Source organism: Apiospora phragmitis, assembly GCF_038363925.1.
Source record: "Apiospora phragmitis strain CBS 135458 chromosome Unknown utg000006l:1.0-5683423.0:1.0-5690449.0, whole genome shotgun sequence".
In the NCBI taxonomy this organism is placed as follows: domain Eukaryota; kingdom Fungi; phylum Ascomycota; class Sordariomycetes; order Amphisphaeriales; family Apiosporaceae; genus Apiospora; species Apiospora phragmitis.
Genome location: NW_027117404.1, coordinates 5,313,677 through 5,332,715, shown reverse-complemented (window position 1 = coordinate 5,332,715; position 19,039 = coordinate 5,313,677). Strand labels below are relative to the sequence as shown.

At 37.0% G+C, this 19,039-nt stretch overlaps 3 protein-coding genes across 3 annotated transcripts; all 3 read left to right on the top strand.

Moving 5' to 3' along the window:
- Positions 1-4: 4 nt before the first annotated feature.
- On the top strand, positions 5-404 carry PG994_006841 (uncharacterized protein; the record flags this gene model as incomplete). Its single annotated transcript, XM_066858250.1, has 2 exons — positions 5-14; positions 118-404. 2 exons carry the CDS (start codon positions 5-7, stop codon positions 402-404), a joined length of 297 nt encoding a protein of 98 aa, XP_066717519.1.
- Positions 405-1,344: 940 nt separating this feature from the next.
- On the top strand, positions 1,345-2,217 carry PG994_006840 (uncharacterized protein; the record flags this gene model as incomplete). Its single annotated transcript, XM_066858249.1, has 2 exons — positions 1,345-1,464; positions 1,588-2,217. The coding sequence occupies 2 exons, from the start codon at positions 1,345-1,347 to the stop codon at positions 2,215-2,217; spliced, it is 750 nt and encodes a 249-aa protein (XP_066717518.1).
- Positions 2,218-6,247: 4,030 nt separating this feature from the next.
- On the top strand, positions 6,248-6,985 carry PG994_006839 (uncharacterized protein; the record flags this gene model as incomplete). Its single annotated transcript, XM_066858248.1, has 3 exons — positions 6,248-6,255; positions 6,324-6,667; positions 6,780-6,985. The coding sequence occupies 3 exons, from the start codon at positions 6,248-6,250 to the stop codon at positions 6,983-6,985; spliced, it is 558 nt and encodes a 185-aa protein (XP_066717517.1).
- Positions 6,986-19,039: the final 12,054 nt, after the last annotated feature.

Here is a 19,039-nt window from a genome sequence, read left to right as displayed (position 1 = left end):
AAAGATGACATCCAGTGCGTCGAGGATTCGATCATTGCCACCCCTCAAGATGCCCCTATCGTCATTTCTCCGACGATGTTGTCCGGGAATTTCGTGATGAAGGCTTCCTTTCGATAGCCTGCTTGCGACTCCGAGGTCATTATTCGGTAGACATCCTGGTACTGAACCAGACGCTCGAGCATCTGCTTGGCCGTCGTTTTGCCCAGGACCGGCACCCCGCCATCCGGTCTCCAGTTGCCGAGGAACCGCACGGTCTTGTCGACGAAAGAGTCCTGGTCAACATCCTTGCAGTTCTCGGCCTTGTTCGCTGCTCTCTCGTTGACCAGCGCGCCGACGATGAACGCCCTGGTATTGTCGTCGGGCGTGGGGACAGCGATACCGGTCGGGGAGGCCAAAGCAGATGAAGCAGGTGACGTGACAGGAGGACCATATTTGAAGGAAGTGAACGTCACAGTATCTTGAGTGAATACTGCATCCCAGAGTCTCAAACCCAAGCCAGCTCCTGCTAGAGCTAGCACAAGAAACCCAACGGTAAACATGTTTGTGACGAGCTGAGTAGCCTAGAATAGAATCGGTTCTGAGTTCATAGGTGTTTGGAGAGCTGTCAAGCAGCTGGTGGGAGTTTGGATGTGAAGGGCAGTCATATCATATGTACATGCTGAATACGAGACAAGCGGGAATGAGTGCCGTGGATGACAATGGAGCTCTCATAACATGCGCTTTGTGAACACTACTATGGCTAACTTTCGAGCTCTTCTTGTTTACTTATGATTGACACTAGGATATACGTGCCAAAAGCTGCGCAAACCTTTTCAAAGTTGACATTGGGCAATGGCTAGGTAGCCCTCGAGCTCAATCAACTGAGACTACACGAGGTGCTGTTTCATGTTGGTGCTGGCAAGAGTCGATATGAGGAGGGAGGGAGTGAGGGGAGTTTTGGAATTTCAGGCCATGCTGCAAAAAATGGCAGGCGCGCGCGATAAGCACCTGGCGACAAATAGGCAGATTAGCCACACAAAATTGAAGGCTTCAGCGTGAAATGCAGGTGTAGAGCACCCTAGCAGGGCTCACGTGCTAACTCGCCCATTTCTTTTGTCCCTATATAGCAGGAGAGCGGCTCTCTCAATTGTACGTATTCTTTCTTTCAGACAGCACTTTATGTATCATCTGTTGCTCTCGGTCGTGCAACAAAAAGGTCATACACAGTTATTCCATGAAAAATCTCATTCTCTTCTGGAAGACTCCAGTCCTATCGCGACAGCAGATTGAGATTCTTTCCCTACCTATTAATCCACGTCCAGACCGCCACCAACTACTCCACGAACACCAGCAATCCCGTTCGATATGCTAGTGGCGAAGGTCATCGCAATGCTCGCTGGGATTGAAGCGGCTGTAACCCTCCATGGAAATCATCCCAGCACTCAGGACTTCTACTCTCGAGATGTCCCGAGTACCACACTCACAGTTGTCCCCGAGTTTCCCACGGAGGACCCATTCCAGTCATCCACGACAACCGGCGATAGTTTTCCAGCTACTACTGCTCCCTATGCTAAGCCCACCAACCTCCCCACTATCACACCGGACTAGAAAGTGAGAGAGTTATTATCCGGTGCCTTGAAGAACGCGAGAAGCAGGAACAGGGCCAAGGAGTGCGAGAACTTCAGCGAGAACTTCGCCAACCAGACACTGACCTTTCTGAACTACTGGAAGAGCGAGGACTACTACGTGCCACGTGAAGGCGCCCCAAAGACAGAGAAGGACCTGTTGGAGCGCTTGGTGGAATACCAGATCGTGCGTGATACCGTAAAGGACCAAGGCCGCCTGGATGCCTTCCCGGAAGCCATTGTGGATCAGATCCGTGGCGCCCACGATATTGTTAGCAAAGAAGGGGTGTCGACGGGCGCCCATCCGCATGTTCTCAACGCACTGGATACGATCTTCAACGATGTTTGCGCTAAGACACGGAATGTACAGATCCCTTTCCGCCTGCAGGAAATTGTCGATGTGGTTTTGCGAGGCCTGGAGGTGAATCCCCAGTTGACACGCCCCGAAGCCCTGGTGCAGAGGACTGCCTGCGATTGCAGAGGTACTTGGCCCTGTGAGATCTATCTCATGTACTTCTGGGACAAAGAAACATCTAAATGGGAGTGTCGATGCTTTGGCGAGACGAGATCATGCTCGGTACTGACGCCCCAACGCGACCTTCCACCGACTTAAGCACTTGTTCCAGTTCATGAGCTGTTGAAGATGACGTTCAGGGCGTAAGCTAAAGCACCCCCTCACGGGCCACTTTACTGAGCTACCCTTACCCCTGTAATTAAAGCCATTTCTACGGCTAGAATTAACGTAAATATATTATCTTTCGTTATCTTTAATAATAATATAGTCTTCCGCCTCCGTGCTATTATTTTCTATAGCTTTTATAGCGTTACGAGGCTCTCTTAGTATTTCGACGTCGCTAACTTCGTCCTTATATATAACCTTACCTTTTAACCTCCGCTTAGCCCGGCGTATATTAATTATACGAATAAATTATTATTCCGGTATAATTCTTACTTTTTAAAGTTTTTATAGTTTTTTTTATTAAGTTTAATTTAAAAATAATCGGTATAAGTTTCGAGATGCGCGATTTTAATAGCGTTTTAATTTAAAGCTTTATTAACCTTTTTAATAAAAAGCTATTAAAACGTATTTTAAAAGTAAAATTTATAATAATTAATTTCCGATTATTATTCCGTAATTTTTAACTATTAAAAAGTGTTTTAATAAATATTAAAATTAATTCGGCGAAGAAATTAAGTATTAATTCTTTTTTAATTACTTTTAATAGTTTTAAACGTGCCCGGGTAACTTTTATATCTTTTAAAATAACGTATTTTAATAATAACGGTTTCGAATAATTTTATAAATAAGTTTTAGCCGTTTTTAAACATTTTTAATTATAAAAAAATTAATATATTAATTTTAACCTAGCGGTATATTTTTAATATATTTATTTTTATAAGTTTTAATTTAAAAATTATATTTAAATATTTCTTTAAAATTATCCTTAAACTTTTTTAATAAATCGAAAACTTTTATATTTAAAACTTATATTATATAATTATAATATAATTTATAAAAAGTTATCGTTTATATATAATTTATAATTATTATAAATTAAAACGACTTATTTATTATTATAATTAAATTTAATTTAAAAGTATAATATTATTAATTCACCTTTTAAGCGATACTTTAAACCGCTAGTTATCTTAAAGATAGCCGTCTTAATTTAAAAACTACTAGCTTTAAACGTCGGCCCCCTTAAAAATAATTAGCGGCGAGAGGGGTACCCTATTATAGCCTACATATTCTAGGGTAGTAATCTATTCTTTTTTCTCGACGTTTTTTTTAAAAGCTAAATAATTAATAGCTTCGATAATTACTTAATAATTACTATTAACGCCTTAGTTGATACCTATTTCGTCGATATTAAATTTATTAAAAAAAAACGTTAATATTTATTATTATAACCTTATTAACCCGGTTATAATTAATTATTTTCGACTTTACGGTTTTAACGAACTCGTTTTTAATTAAAAAACGAGTATATTATTATTATTTTAAAAAATAAGAGGCTTCGAAAGTATTTAATATTTATTAAATTATAAACTTAAACTTAATTAATATTAACGCGAAGTTTAACGTAACTTAACTAACGGCTTAATATATTAATTCGTTTTTTAAAAGTAATAATAAAACTTATTAATTTTTATTAAACTTTTTTCTAATAAATATACCGGCGAAACGGCGTTAAATATATAATCGAGGGGTTAATTATTTATAAGCGGATTCGTAAATAATTACTTTAAGCTTTACGTCGCGCATAATAGCTTATATATGTTTTTAAATATTTAAAAAAGAATTGTTATAAAGAATAAAAATAAGCGAAAAGAATAAAAGTAATAATAGCTTTAAAAAATAAAAAGTAATAATTAAATTAAAAAGTTTTCTAATTAAGATACATAGTGAAAAAACGCGTTCGTAAAGTAAAACGCGGTGGCCCATAACGGGGTAGCCCGTGAGGGGGTGCTTTAGCTTACATTTCGAATCTCGCCGTAAGTATTACTCTTTTGAGAAATACACTGGGTGTTTTAAGAGGGAATATAAGTAACTATGGAGTAATCTGTATATCCATTCCTCTTGAGACACTGGAACAGGAAGCCATAAACCCCAAAAGTCGCTTACAGCACGCGCGGGTGGGGCGAGTGGTATCTGATCCTCGAGCGCAGTATGGTGCTGGTGGTGTCAGTGAAAACCTCTGGTACTGAATTCAACGGGATTTTGTTCATAAAGCACTTGGTGCACGGATCGTTGAGAGTATCTTCCAATGGAACCCCTATGTTAATAGCTTTGAGCGCGATGCGAAACAATGAAAGCGACGACAACTTATCATTGTCAGAGTTGTCTACAACACTCAGCACAATCATACACCACATGATACCCGAAACCCGTTTCCCAGAAACCCCAAGTAAAAAACCAGTTCTTCTCATAAACTAGAAGCAAACTTTCGTCAAAGCTTCCATCTCTTTTTATAACTGGTATGCTCAGGTCGCCATGCCGGCGCCAGTTGATACACGTGGCTGGTCCCACTACTCTCTCTTTCGACATAATTGTAGCATTTCGTAGAAGATTTCATCCTTCAGTTAGTCTATTGGAAGAACTCTTCGAAGCATCAGTATTAATGATTAGATTGCTAGCCCCTCGAATCATATCAAGGTGGTTATTATATTCCCCTTTGCCGTTTCGACTCGGCCATCATGAGTCTCGAATTCTTTTTTGTTCAGACAGAAATAAATACGGCATGGAATATTACTAATATAACCTAGTATGGTGCCCTCTCAATATCGACTTAAACAGTAGTCTCACCTCTGCCGCGGATGAAAAGAGCATTCTCTCCCCCCATTAACTGCGCCGTCAAGATGTACGCAGCATGGAAACATGTCTTAGCACCCAACAATATCGTCCTGTATTAAGAGACGGAACTACCCCGCCTCGGCGGCCCCAGAGGTGTTGCAACTGCTTCTGTCTACAACTATACCGTTTCAACTGCTTTAATATAAATTCATATCCCCGAAGGTGACCGCATCCACCACGGCGAGAGAGATGCGGCCTCATAACCAGAAGATGCAGGGTGGGCACTCATCATATCTCTAGATATCATGCTAGCAAGTACTCACAGATCTACCTGCCCTACAGGATACAATCAGCTAGCAGGTCAAAGGTCAGGGAGGAAGTGGCCAGAGCTGAAGAGGTGGCGGTGATCAAGAGTGAGTTCACTTATACGTCGTCTGCGTATCAGCATGTCATTGATATTCTTCCTCCACATTTCATATTATTGATTCAAGCTTTTAATGCTACATTGAGGATGATTCATTTGATGTATTAATATATGAGATTTGCAAGTTATCTCATAGTCAACATTCAAAAGCAACGCCTTAAATGATCTCCTCTTCTTGTTTCTGACAGTGGCTTAATACTTGCGAATGTAAAATTCATTGCTGACATCAATAACAATGAGTACGACGTTGCATATATAATCTTAACCACTGGGGGAAACCTTAACCGGCCGCGCTTACTCGACCAGTGCCTTTCTAGATATGCAATCAAACAAGCAAGCACGCCCACTGGTCTCCATACCCCAAATTTGGCGACGACATGAAGTACAAGCGAGGTGTATAGAGTGAGCTCGACGATATGGCCTGTAACTCGACCAAGCAATTCTGATCTGAAAATATGATGTTGTAGGTTTGCTTGCCAACACTTATCGTAGTCTCATGAGACGTTTCCAGTGTAATCAAACATAGTACTGTCGATATATCTGTAGATAGAGAATTGGATACCACGTATCTCTAGTCCTAGGTAAGAACCCTCGACACGTTGGGCCCCACACTTGGATATTGGGCACAGCGAGCGTGGGTGCTATTATCTTGACGAGTTGGATCCTGTTGGATTTTCCTTTCTTCTTTTTTTTCTTCGGCCGCCAAGAGAACAGGTAAAATCCCCCGAATGTTTGTGCCGTTGTGGCTGCATGGTCGTATACTAACATATATATAGCTGATTGATTGATAATTCCTGCCTCCTTTTCTTTACGAACTGTGAGTTTTCGTGCCATTTCTTGTGACGTTTGAGGGGTTCGTTCAATGTGTGCTCATCGTCTTCATCTAGATCATTCACAGAATCAGCAGCAACAGTAACAACAATAATGGAGTTGTAAGTATCACAACTCCATGCTCTTATTATAATACACAGATGCTAACAGCATATATACAGTACTACAGCCATTGTTTGGCTGACGTCTTTTGCGCAACCCTCCCTTCCTCCCCCCCTTCACCACCTCCCTCTCTCCCCTCTCCCCCCTCCCTTCACCACTCCCTCTCTCCTCCCTCCCTTCTGCCTCCCAACGACTGTCACCACCACGGTATCGGTCATTTCTTGGCCGACGCCGACAGCCGCCACAGATACCACCGTGAGTGGTATGCCATTGTGGTCGACTTGGTTGGACTGGTCGAAGAGCCCAAAGCCGTGGGTGTTGGCGGCGTTTGTGTTGCTGCTGTTGAAGAGGCACCTACTTCGGCGGCAGTGGTTCCGGCGATTCGACGCCTGGACCGCCATCTTCGACGATGTAAGAAAAAGCTCATAGCCCCGTTTGTCCTGAGACCTCCTTTGTTCTTTCCTTTACCCCTTCCCACCCTCTACGAGAGTCCTCATGCTAATACAATATACCATATAGAAAGATATCGACGAGGCCGAGAAGCGGGCCGAGAAGAAGGAGAAGGCCGCCGCCGCCGCCGCCGCCGCCGCTGCTGCTGCTGCTGCTCCTGCTCCTGCTGCTGCTCCTGCTCCGGCTTCGGCTCCTGCTCTTGTCTTCGCCCCCCTTACCGGGGTGGTCACGGGCGCCCGCCGCCGCCACCGGTCCCTGTTCCGGTCGCAGAGCTGGTGAAGAAGAAGAACAAGAAGAACAAGAAAAAGGGCAAGGATAAGGACAATGGTTGGCGTTCGGTTTCTGTCTTTTTGTTTTTGGTAGGGCAAGGTCGGTTTTTATATGTTTTCGGTTGTTCAGGTTTGGTTATTTTTAGTGTTTGTTTGATTTTGTTTAGAAGAAGAGGAAAAAAGCCTGCTATGGGCGTAGCACCGCCCCCTCAGTGGGAGGATTCCTTCGGGAGGACCACTGGGGCCCGGGCCACTGGAGATTGTGGGTTGGGCGTTTCACCTTGAAAAAGGGGGGACGCACCCTGTCCGGGCACAGTAGGCAGGACGTCTCAGACGTTCTATATGCCAAAGCCAAAGCAACTCCTTTGTCAGCTCCGGCTGGCATAAAATTGGGTTGGTGCTACGAAACCCCGCGGGCCTCTATTTTTGAAGTACTCCGGAACATTATCACTTACACTGAGACCTTCCTTTCCACCATCACGAACACCAAGGAGGGAAAATCAGAATCACCACCAAGCCTCGATCCTCAAGCCAAAAAAACAAAAACAAAAAAAACAAAACAAAACAAATAAACCAAAAACAGCCTCAAAATGAAAGCAGCGACTCAGCTCATCATCCTACATCAACCGCTGCAGTCAAACCTTCACACCAACCATCTACGCAACCAAGACCAAACCACGGCATCACTGGCTGATCATCACCAATCACCCAGACACCAAGGGTCATACGAGCGCTGAACAAGATCCTCCAAACACACATACATACACGCATACACCCAAAGAGACACCCAGCAGCTCTAGTCAGCCACTCAGCCAGCTAGTCACCCATCCAGATTCGTCTACATGTCCGAACTCCCTCTTCTTCACTGCTTCTTTTGTCACTCCTCATGGACAAAGAACCCAGCAACCGAGACCGTCATAATTCTTCCTCAACTCGCTTGAGCGCTGTTAATAGCAACCAACAAACCTCCAGTCACCCCTCGAGCACCATCAGCAACAGCCAGAATCATCACCGGCAGCGTTCTCTATAACCGTGCCAAGTCGCTCAGGCTTCGTCGCACAGCAACATCTTCTGTACATTCATCATCACATTGATCTCTATCGTCTTCGCAGCCTTTTTCAGAACCGCACAAGCACTCTTACTTATAAAGTCTTCAGTCGAGGTTCAGGGGGCTTATTCTTCTTCGTCTTCAATCGGGCAATCATCACACTGAGTGCTGTCTTCTTCGCACTTAAGTCCAGTAAATGTCTCGCAGCACATACATTCGCGCCTGTACTTGATAGTCAAACCTCACCTTCTTCAAGGGCATCTTCTTCAGGGGTACCTTCTTTAAACAAGTAATCATCACATTAAGTACCGCCTGCTTTTAGTGCTACTCTTGCGACTTCGAATTCAGTCTTCGCGACAGAAGCCATTGAATTGAATGAAGCTATCTACTCTTCTTCGCAATCGCCATCAGGACGACCATACCATTCTTGCAAACACTCGTCTACATACCCACAGTCATAGGTCGGGAGTCATCTTCTTCATATCGGTTCACCACACTAAGGACTGGTTCCTTTCAACTCATCTTCCAACGAATCCTAGATCTCATATACGGAAGCGATAATTAGGGGGCAATGATATGTTGCTCGTCTCGCCGGCAACACCTTATACTCTCAAACAAAGTCTGGTATGTCATATGGTTTTTCTCAGCTGGTCTCTTATTACGCCGTTACTGATGCATACCAAAACAACCCTAGAATTGAGTTCAAGGATGATGAGAATCGAGCAACTTGGTTCAAGGTCATATTCACCTCACGGGTCATTCTCATCAGGCGTAGAAAGGAAGTCTTGATACAGCCGTAATCACATGGGGAGCGCCTTCGGCAGAACCACCTGAGCACTCCTACGGATCCCACGTCTACAATCAACGTCTACATCCAGGAGTCAAGTGCTATCATCTTCAAAATGATCTTCACTATATGAGATACTGTGTGCTTCGCAGTAATCTACAGATTTCTTGCAGTTTTCATCCACATGCGTCCACTCCGGGATCAATGGGCATCTTCAACAGACGTACAAGCCAACTCATCATACTAGCCGTCATCAGATTGAACAGATGCCGCTTCATGGTAAGTTGCAGACTTCCTTCATTTTATCAATCCAACTCAGACACCAGGGACTGCCGCTTCCTCATTACTATTTAACAACATCTCATCGGGCACTTGTCAGCTAACAATTTCTCTCCCCAAAGGGTACAAGTAATTTGCATCAAACTATTCCATACCACATTCAGATATTGGCCAACGTGGACAAGAAACCATCTGTATGAAACTTCGCAATTGGCTCAGAAACATCTTCTTCAAAGCCGTCAACAAACACATTCTCTGAGCTTGTATCTCTTCTGTGTTTCCTCCAAATGTCCAAGATCATGGCTACAGTTTCGATATATGAAGGGTGTTGTTGCTGTTTCAAATCGCACCTACAAATGTCTCCATGGCTCGTTCCACTACAAAGGTAAGCAACTTGCGCCCACGAACTTCTGAGGTGAGCCCATAATGCGCAGGGGCAGATGGGAGGCTGACGCATTATACTCTCTAGCATGCTGGAAGTTGGGGCGCTTGGGGCTGGGTCGCCGTCTGGATATACAGCAATGGCTGTCGGAACAACCGGAACTGGCCAGCTTTTATCCTGAGGTATGTTGATCCCACAATTTATGTCCCAGGAAGCCCACAACCTACTGACACCAGCTAAACAGAACAACCGTAATCAACGGCAGGACGAAACGAGCGCCTGCAGCATCAATAGCCAGTCGGGTTTCAAGATTATGTACAATTGATGGCGTGGGGAGCAAGACGAACAACCAGTCGACCAGGCGGACGACGAGCACAATCCCTCCCGGGCCTTCCCACCTCAAGCCACAAATAGGTTGTGCTCAAAAACCCGATCGAGCTCTCTCTAAATACTTCAGCGCGTCATCAAGATGAAGCTTTGCCAAGGACTTGGGATTCCTCCAGCCCATATGCTTCGTGGAAGAAAACGCAATGTGCGACCATTCAAACACATCAATCCATTGCTCACAGCATCGAGTAATACTGAACGCGCTATCTTTCCCTGTCCTTCTATTCAAAGGTCAAGCGTATGTATCAGTTGTACGATTGTCGAATGCGGTGATCACATCATCTAGTGCCAGGATAGGGCAGTACAGGCAGCACAAAACGTCGAACATATGTAATACATAGTGAATATTGCAATTGAAATATGACGTCATATCACCATGTACACACCTAAGCATTGTCAATCTAGCTCCCACAAGAGTAAGTGCCATTGTACGTTACATCCTTACATCCTATCTAGCTTCACAGGCGTGCATGGACTTTACGATAAGAAGACGTAGAGCGGTAGGTGGGTGCCGACTCGGACCAACACCATAATTACATCCACGCACAGCTCCAACAGCCTCTTAAGCAGTGTTAAAATAAAGAATATGAATTGATACTCGTTTTCGCAGCAGCCTGGAACCCTCATTTCTTCATCCGAAGAAAGACACCACAAAGCTCCGAATCAGGAATTTGCAATACCCGAGCTGACTTCGAGCCCGGGAAAAATCATACCACAAAACCGTTTCATGTGTCGTACTCGTCTATAGACTCGGTAATTACGCCACAGCTGAAATGCATTACTCATATGCTCCATCCAATCAATTGATCTTCCCGCAGTCGCCGGTGAGATAACATGCCGACACCGACACTCGCTTCACACAGTATGATGATTTCAAGTTTATTTACCATGGCCAATAAACAGACCATAATCATGTATGGCTACCTCCCCTACGCCACCGTCAGATAAATTCAGCCCAAAGGTATTTGCCAGAAGATACTACAGTCAAGTCGCAACTCCGAAATCAGCCAGCAAAGCACGAAACCACACATATATATCAATACCGACATAAGCTAAAGCACCCCCTCACGGGCTACCCCGTTACGGGCCACCGCGTTTCCCCTACGAACGCGTCTTTTTACCGTGCATCTTAATTAAAAAACTCTTTAATTTAATTATTACCTTTTATTTTTTAAAGTAATTATTATTTTTATTTTTCTCGTTTACTTCTACTCTTTATAACAATATTTTCGTTTAATATTTAAAAGCGTGTATAAGCTGCCGTGTGCGATATAAAGCTCGGAGCAGCTACTTACGAATCCGCCCGTAAATGATTAGCCCCTCGATTATATATCTAACGCCGTCTCGCCGGTGTATTTATTAAAATTAAGTTTAATAAAAACTAATAGGTTTTATTACTATTTTTAAAGAACGAATTAATATATTAAGCCGTTAATTAAGCTAGGTTAAGTTTCGTATTAATATTAATTAAGTTTAAGTTATAACTTAACGAATATTAAACATTTTTAAAGCTTTTTATACTTTAAAATAATAATAATATACTCGTTTTTTAATTAAAAACGAGTTCGTTAAAACTATAAAATCGAAAATAATTAATTATAACCGGGTTAATAAGGCTATAATAATAAATATTAATATCTTTTTTAATAAATTTAATACTTTAAAGCTAGTTAATATTTTTTTTTAAATGCTTTTATAATACCGATAAAATAAGTATTAATTAAAGAGTTAACGGTAATTATTAAATAGTTACCGAAGCTATTAATTATTTAATTTTTTAAAAAAACGTTAAAAAAAAGAATAGATTACTACTTTAAAGTATATAAGCTATAATAAACTAGCCTTCCCGCTGCTAGTTATTTTTAAATTAAGACAGCTATATTTAAAATATTTAACGGTTTAAAGCGTTGTTTAAAAAGTAAATTAATAATATTATAATTTTAAATTAAATTTAAAACATTTTTATCCTTTATATATAATTTATAATAATTATAAATTATATATAAATAATTATTTTTTATAGCTTTATTTTATAAATAAAATATAGCTAATTTCTTATAAATTATATTATAATTATATAATATAAGTTTTAAATATAAAAGTTTTTAATTTATTAAAAAAAAAGTTAAGAATTATTTTAAAAAATAACGTATCCTATAAGTAAGTGTCCCATATAAGCGAATGTCTTATTCTTTTATACCCCTTTTAATAAAATATAAGTTAATTTTATTATAACGTATTTAATATATTAAAATTAATCGGAATCCTTATTTTTAAATATTTCTATATTATTTTAATAAGTACGCGTATTATGCCCGGGCTCTCTATAGATTTTATAGCGTTATAAGCGTGTTTTAAACTTTTTTATATAATTATTCCTCCGACGCGATTCGTTTTATAATTATTTATTAATATCTTTTTAAAATTATAAGTTTTTTTTAGCTTATATATGAAATAATCTTCTATTTTATAGCCGTTTTTTTTTCGTACGGCGGCGCCGGCTAAGTATTTTATTTACTTTTCGAAGTATCGCGTTTTTATTTTTTAAAAAAGTAACTCGGTATATAATATATGTTCTAACTTTTAAAATCTAGTTAAAACTAATTAAAATAAATATTAAAAAATTATTTTAATATTATATAATACGGTTTCGAACGTATTCGGTTTAAGATTAAGCTTTAATCGAGTTGTTTAAGGTTTTTAATTTTTAAAGAATAAGTAGGCCGGAAAACGTTCCTAGAGGTATTAAAATACGTAGTTTTATATCTAATTATGAAATAATATATTCCGGATCGTACAGGATGAGTCTTATTTTTTAAAAGCTTCCTCGTATATTCGAAACGGTAAAAATTGCTTAGAACGCTTTTAAAAACGCTAGTAGGAAGTCCTTTTTTAAGATATAGGTAATATACGCTTATATAAAACATTTAATTTCTTTTTTATACGCCTTTTTTAATATATAAAAATAACTAATATTAAAAAATTAAAGCTTATACGATAAATAAGAAGGTATATAAAGTATAATAATCGAGTTTTTTTTATAATAGAGCTCGAAAGCTATCGAGTAGTGGTTTTTATAGCCGTTTAGGACTAAAAAGCAATAACGACCCTTTATACGAGACCTGATATATTAATTAAAGTGTTAAATCTAGTCCTCGCCTTTTTTATTTATAGTTTAGCTATTTTTAATAATTACGATCACTTAGTCCTTTAGTAATAGGCTGTTTTTATACTAGGAAAAGAGGTGCGTTTTCCCGGTAAAAATAATATATAGAAGGATAGCGTAACCGTATAATCCGACGCCTTAAATAATTATAACTTATTCCTGGTTCTTTTATTATATTACTTTAAGTTTTCCGCGTTAATTAGAAATGGTTATAATTATTTCGAACGAAATTTAGCTTATAAAAAAGCCGGTCTTATTAAAATTATAAATATCCTCTTTTTAGATCTCGTACTTATAAATTATATTTTATACGAAGGTAAATTATACGCGATACGCGTTAAGATCTTTATAGAGGACTTTTTAATAATCGATTTTTTAATTAAAACGCGTCTAAAGGTTTAATTATTATTATATAAAGTTAAAAGCCTAATTAACGCCGACGCGTCTCGCGTTATATAAATTAAATAATCGATTCGCTATATCTTTTATATTATTTAGCCGGGAAAGAAACGATTACGTATTTAAATTAATAATATATCGAATAATCGTATTTTTTTTCGGAATTTAAAAGTTTTCGAAAATTCGTAAGTATTTCGTGTCGTATAGGTTCGCTATTTCGTTTATGTTATAAGGTTTTTAATAGGACGTAATAGATTAATATAGCCTTTCGTATATTTAAAATTAAATCTTTTTAGAACGTTTAAAGCGTTAGAATTATATTACTTTTTTTTAAAGTTATAGCATTTTCGGACGTAAAAGAATATAAAAAAAGGTTAAGGCTATAAGGAAATTTATGAAAGTGGGACATTCGCTTATGTGAGACATTCGCTTATAAGATACGTTACTCGAATACGGGTTTTAAATTAAAACTTATAAAAATAAATATATTAAAAATATACCGCTAGGTTAAGATTAATATATTAATTTTTTTTATAATTAAAAACGTTTAAAAATGATTAAAATTTATACGCGAGATTATTTAAAACCGCTATTATTAAAATACGTTATTTTAAAAGATATAAAAGTTATTTAAATACGTTTAAAATTATTATAAGTAATTAAAAAAGAATTAATACTCGATTTCCTCGTTAAATTAGTTTTAATACTTATTAAAACACCTTTTAATAATAAAGAATTACGAAATAATAATTAGAAATTAATTATTACGAACTTTACTTTTAAATTACCCTTTTCACGGTTTTTTATCAAAAAAGTTAATAAAGTTTTAAATTAAAACTGTTGAATGAGCTCTCGTACGTACGGTGGTTCCGGTTTTAATCGGGGTTCAATCGTTCTTATTCTATTATTTATATCTATTTTTAGTATGAGTTACAAGGGGTATCGTATGCCCCTTTTAAGAAAATAGGAAAGGGGTTCGTGCGCGTAGGTATGTAATACTTTTTTTAAAGTAATATAAAAAACTTTAGTTTTTATTGTTTTAATAATAAACTTGGGTAGCTCTTTTTTTTAAAACGAGTCTTGTTTTTATAAAGGTTTTATACGGATGGGTTATATTAATCCGGTATTTAGTACTTATTTAAGCCGTATAAATAATATTATACGTTCTTAATATTAATTTAATTAAGTAATAAGTCCTTTAATAATAATAATAATAAAGAAAATTATTATATATTAATATATATTATTTCCTTATTATTAATTAAAAGTAATAATAATAATAAAAATAGTAATAATAATAGGGGCGTTATTATATATCGCGATATGTTATATTATATTAAGGAAAAAGATATCTTTTTTTTTTCCCTTTTTTTTTATTCGCTATACGAGTCTAATCTTTCGACGTATACTTTTACGCGTACGGTTAATTTATTAATTAATACTAGCTGTTCGAGGGTTTTATTTAGAGATTTTTTAGTGAAGGCGTTTGCGGGGTTATTTCGGCCGTCGACCTAGTAGATCTTCGAGATGTCCCTTTTTTTATACGATTTTCGAAGCGATATAATATTAATTATTAGTTTTTTTTCGTTCGTCGTTCTTAGTTTAATTAAGTATTCGTAAAGTAATCTCGAGTTTATATAAAAAATTATTAATACCTCTTAGAATTCGAGGCTTTGTACGATTTTTTTAGCGTGGTATTAAGTACGATACCGTTATCGATACTAGAAATTATGCCGTATAGTTCGTTAATTAATACGCTTCGAATAATTCTTTTATATTTTATTGAGCTTTAGTAAATAATATTGTCTTAGATTTCGAATTAGTTTTTCGTACGGCTAAGTTTTTAGTTTAAAATAACTAGGTATCCGAGCTGAGACGTTAAGTCTTTATTATTTACGAAAGAACCGTTAATAAAGATATATATCTTTATACAGTGAAGATTAAGCGGGATATATTTTAAGCCGCGTATTTGATTCTAGATCTGATAGTTGATCCGTATGTTCAGGTTTTCGATATCCTTATCTTTTAAGGTCTATATTTAAGCGGCGGCAGATAGGTCGTACGCTACCTCTAGTTAATAAATAAATGCGAGTATCCCCTCTCGTACGTTGGGAGACGTACTGCTAGCCTCTATCGATAGCTTTCGGGTCGATAAGCTTTAGTTGGTTAGCTTATCCCTTTTACTCAAAAAGGATATCGTACGATTTTAATTAAATCTTACTTTTATTAAACTCGATCGGCGTATTTTTAATTAGGATATTTTTTAGTTTTATACGGAATTATTCTTTTATTAGCTTTTCTTCCTCTTTTTTTTAAAAAAGGGGTTATAACGAAATTAAACGTATTATCGGTTTATATTATTATAATATCGAAGGTATCCGGTCTTTCCGTAATAAATAATAAATAAGTATTATATATTAATATAATTATTTTTAAATTTTATACGTAATAATTATAATACGTTTTAAATTAGTAAAATTTTAACTTTATTAATCCGTATAAGGGTAATATGATTTAAAGTAATATTCTTTCGAAGTATTAAGTTTTTAGCTTTACCGGTAAGCGTGCGTAAATTAGCCGGTTTAATTTATTATACGACTAAATATATATTTATATAATATCGCGTAGTTCGCTTTATATATTAAAGTCTCGGATTAGGGTTAGTCCGAGAGCTAAAAAGAGTCTTTGGCTTATCCGCTAGATTATCGGTAACTAGGTTAAAATAGCCTCCTTTTCTATATCTCCGTAGCCTTATATTACGAGCCTAGACTTCTCGTACAGCTTCATAGTTTTACTTTTAATCTCTCGTACGAGCCGTGTTTTAAAAATTCTCCGGCCGGTATACTTATTCGGGTCGAATCGAATAAATTCGAAAACCTTTTGTGCGGCGAGATTATTAATTTCTTCTACGTCGGACTCCTGGAACGGGTATCCGGACAAGGTAATAACCTCGTCTTGTCGGAGCTTAACTATTAGTTCGTAATTCTTTTATTCTTTTTAAATAAAAAATATAGCGGCTTAAGCGTTCCGGAGTAGGTATTTTTTAGGTTATTCTCGGCCGCGTTATACGGGAGTTACCGTAATTTCCTCGGTTATCGGTTCGGTATTTAGGGTATTTACCGGCTGTTCCGAATCTGCTTATAATTCGGGTTAGTCGTGTAGTTCTCCGGCTTCCTCCCGGTAATACGGCTTGATTTAAGTTATTCGAAAGGCTTTTAAGCCGTTTAAGGTATTTATTCGAATCGTATAATCTTCGATAACTGTTATTTTATATAGTCCGGTTTATCCTTTTTTTTCCCGCTAAATTAAGACTTTATTCCGGAGCGGGAGTATTAAGATATTTTAAATAACTAGTTTATTCCGGGTATTTAGAGCTCGGTAGATATTAATATTTATACGTATTTTTCGAAGTATTTTTATTATTTTCCGTATAGTTTCTCCTCGTATTTAAATTTTTAATAACGGCAATAAGTTCCCGTCGATACGAAGGTATAAGCCAGCTGACGGTGCTACGGTCACCCTATACAACGGCGACCCTAAAAACTAATAATAATATTACATAATAATAATACGAATAATTTAATTAAAAATTAATATAAAATCTTAAAAACACCGTTTTAGTCTTGAAACGCTTTTATAACACTTTTAATTTTAAATTTAAAATTAGATTTAATTATAACGGCTTTCGGCGCCGACGATAAAAGAGTAATAGCTTAGGGTTCCGGTGTAACGCTATTTATTTCCCTCTTAATTACTATAGCATCTCGTATACGCGTAAACTTCTAATTAAGATTAAATATTACTCTTTTCCTCTTTTTACCTCTTTCTTTTTCTAAATTGCCTTTTAAAACTGACTTCTCGTGTTCTAATTAACCGATCTAGCCGTTTAAAGTATTTAAACTCTTTTAAAACTTTTAAAATAAAACCCGGCGCGTCGCGCTATCGAAAATAGTATTATTATTATTAAGCGTATCCGCTAACTCTTTAATTTAACGGCTAGTCGTAAATATTAATAACGCTATAAAAGAGAATTATCTATTAAAAACGTCAGGGGGAGGCTTAAATAATCCTGCCTCTACTTAGTTTTCTATTCTCCGGTTCCGGCTATTAAGGGGCTTATTAATATCGCGAAAAAATATACTAATTACGGCTTAGCCGCTAATTATTATATACGGCCGAAAAATAAACTTTTTAATTAGTTCGTAATATCGGAGGAAGTCCTTTTTACTTATATTTATATTATTAAGCCTTATATAATATAGGGTTACTTTTTAGTAATAAATATCCTTTAATATATTAAAGGGATTAAAATCTAAGGGTTATAATAAATACGACGAGTATGCCGGAAGGAAGAGAAGCTATATTTTATATTTTAAACACGTTATAATAAAATCCTCGCTTACGTAGCTAACGTAGCTATTCAGGATAATAAGCCGCTATTAATCCTCGTTTTAAAGCTTTATATAAAGGATAAAGACTTTATTTAGCTATATTAAAGCTAGCTCCTTATTAGTCTAGCCTTTAGGGGATACCGTAAAAACTTAATTCTCTATAGCATCCGTTAACGAGTCCTCTTTCTCTAAAAACTATTACTACTAGACCTATTAACCCTTAAATATAATAAAAAGAGGCAAGGCTCGGCTTAAAGCGTTATTATATTTAACCGCAGAAGCCCATTCTCGATTAAGGAAGTCTTAATTAGTATTCTCTTTATTCCAGCAGGTCTAATAATTATCATATTCGTTCCACAGCCGAACTAGTTACTGATCTCGTTAATATTAAACCGAAACTCCGGAAGGATCGATTCTAAAATAGGATTGTTAAGCCGCTCGAAAAACTCGATAATTTTTTTTATAAAAGTTACGTTAAGCCTTAAGAAATTTATCCTTTTAGAAAAAATAATACTAATAAATGAATAGCGAGTAATAAATCTTTTAACCTAGTACTTACCGAGTATTATATTAATCCCGTTAATTTAAAGAATCTGTTAAGTAAATATCTAGAAAATAACGTACGCCGGTAAGTAGCTTAGATTATATTACGTAAGGTATTAAGTTACGATTTAAAACTCTTCCGCTATTATTAAGGCTTAGAAGGATTTATTCCGTTATTTTATTGTTTTACAGCCGTAAATCCGAGCCCTTAGAATTATTCCAGGGATATTATGCTTCTCGGCGGCTTATTTTATTAACGAGCTATTTATAATATTTTAAATCGCGCGTTATAATATTAACTCGTTAAGTTTACAGCCTATCGGAAAAAGGAAAATAAAAAGAAGACGATAATATTATTTAATTAATTATAAATTAAAAGCTGACTGGTTTATATACTGATTTATATGTGGTACTGTCAGGGGCTATTTAAATTTAGGGGTCGCCGTTGCATGGGGTGACCGTAGCACCGTCAACTAGCTTACTCCGAATACGAGTAAGGTAATTATTAAGCCGTTAAGGCTAGCCGTATTGTTTAAAGCTTTAATTATTATTTAAAGTATTATTTTAATATTTATATAATAACCGAAATTTTTTTATAAAATATCGAAAGCCCTGCATAACGGAACGTGCGTTTATTCAACCTTATTTATTATTTAATAAGCTTTAATAAGTATTTATTTAT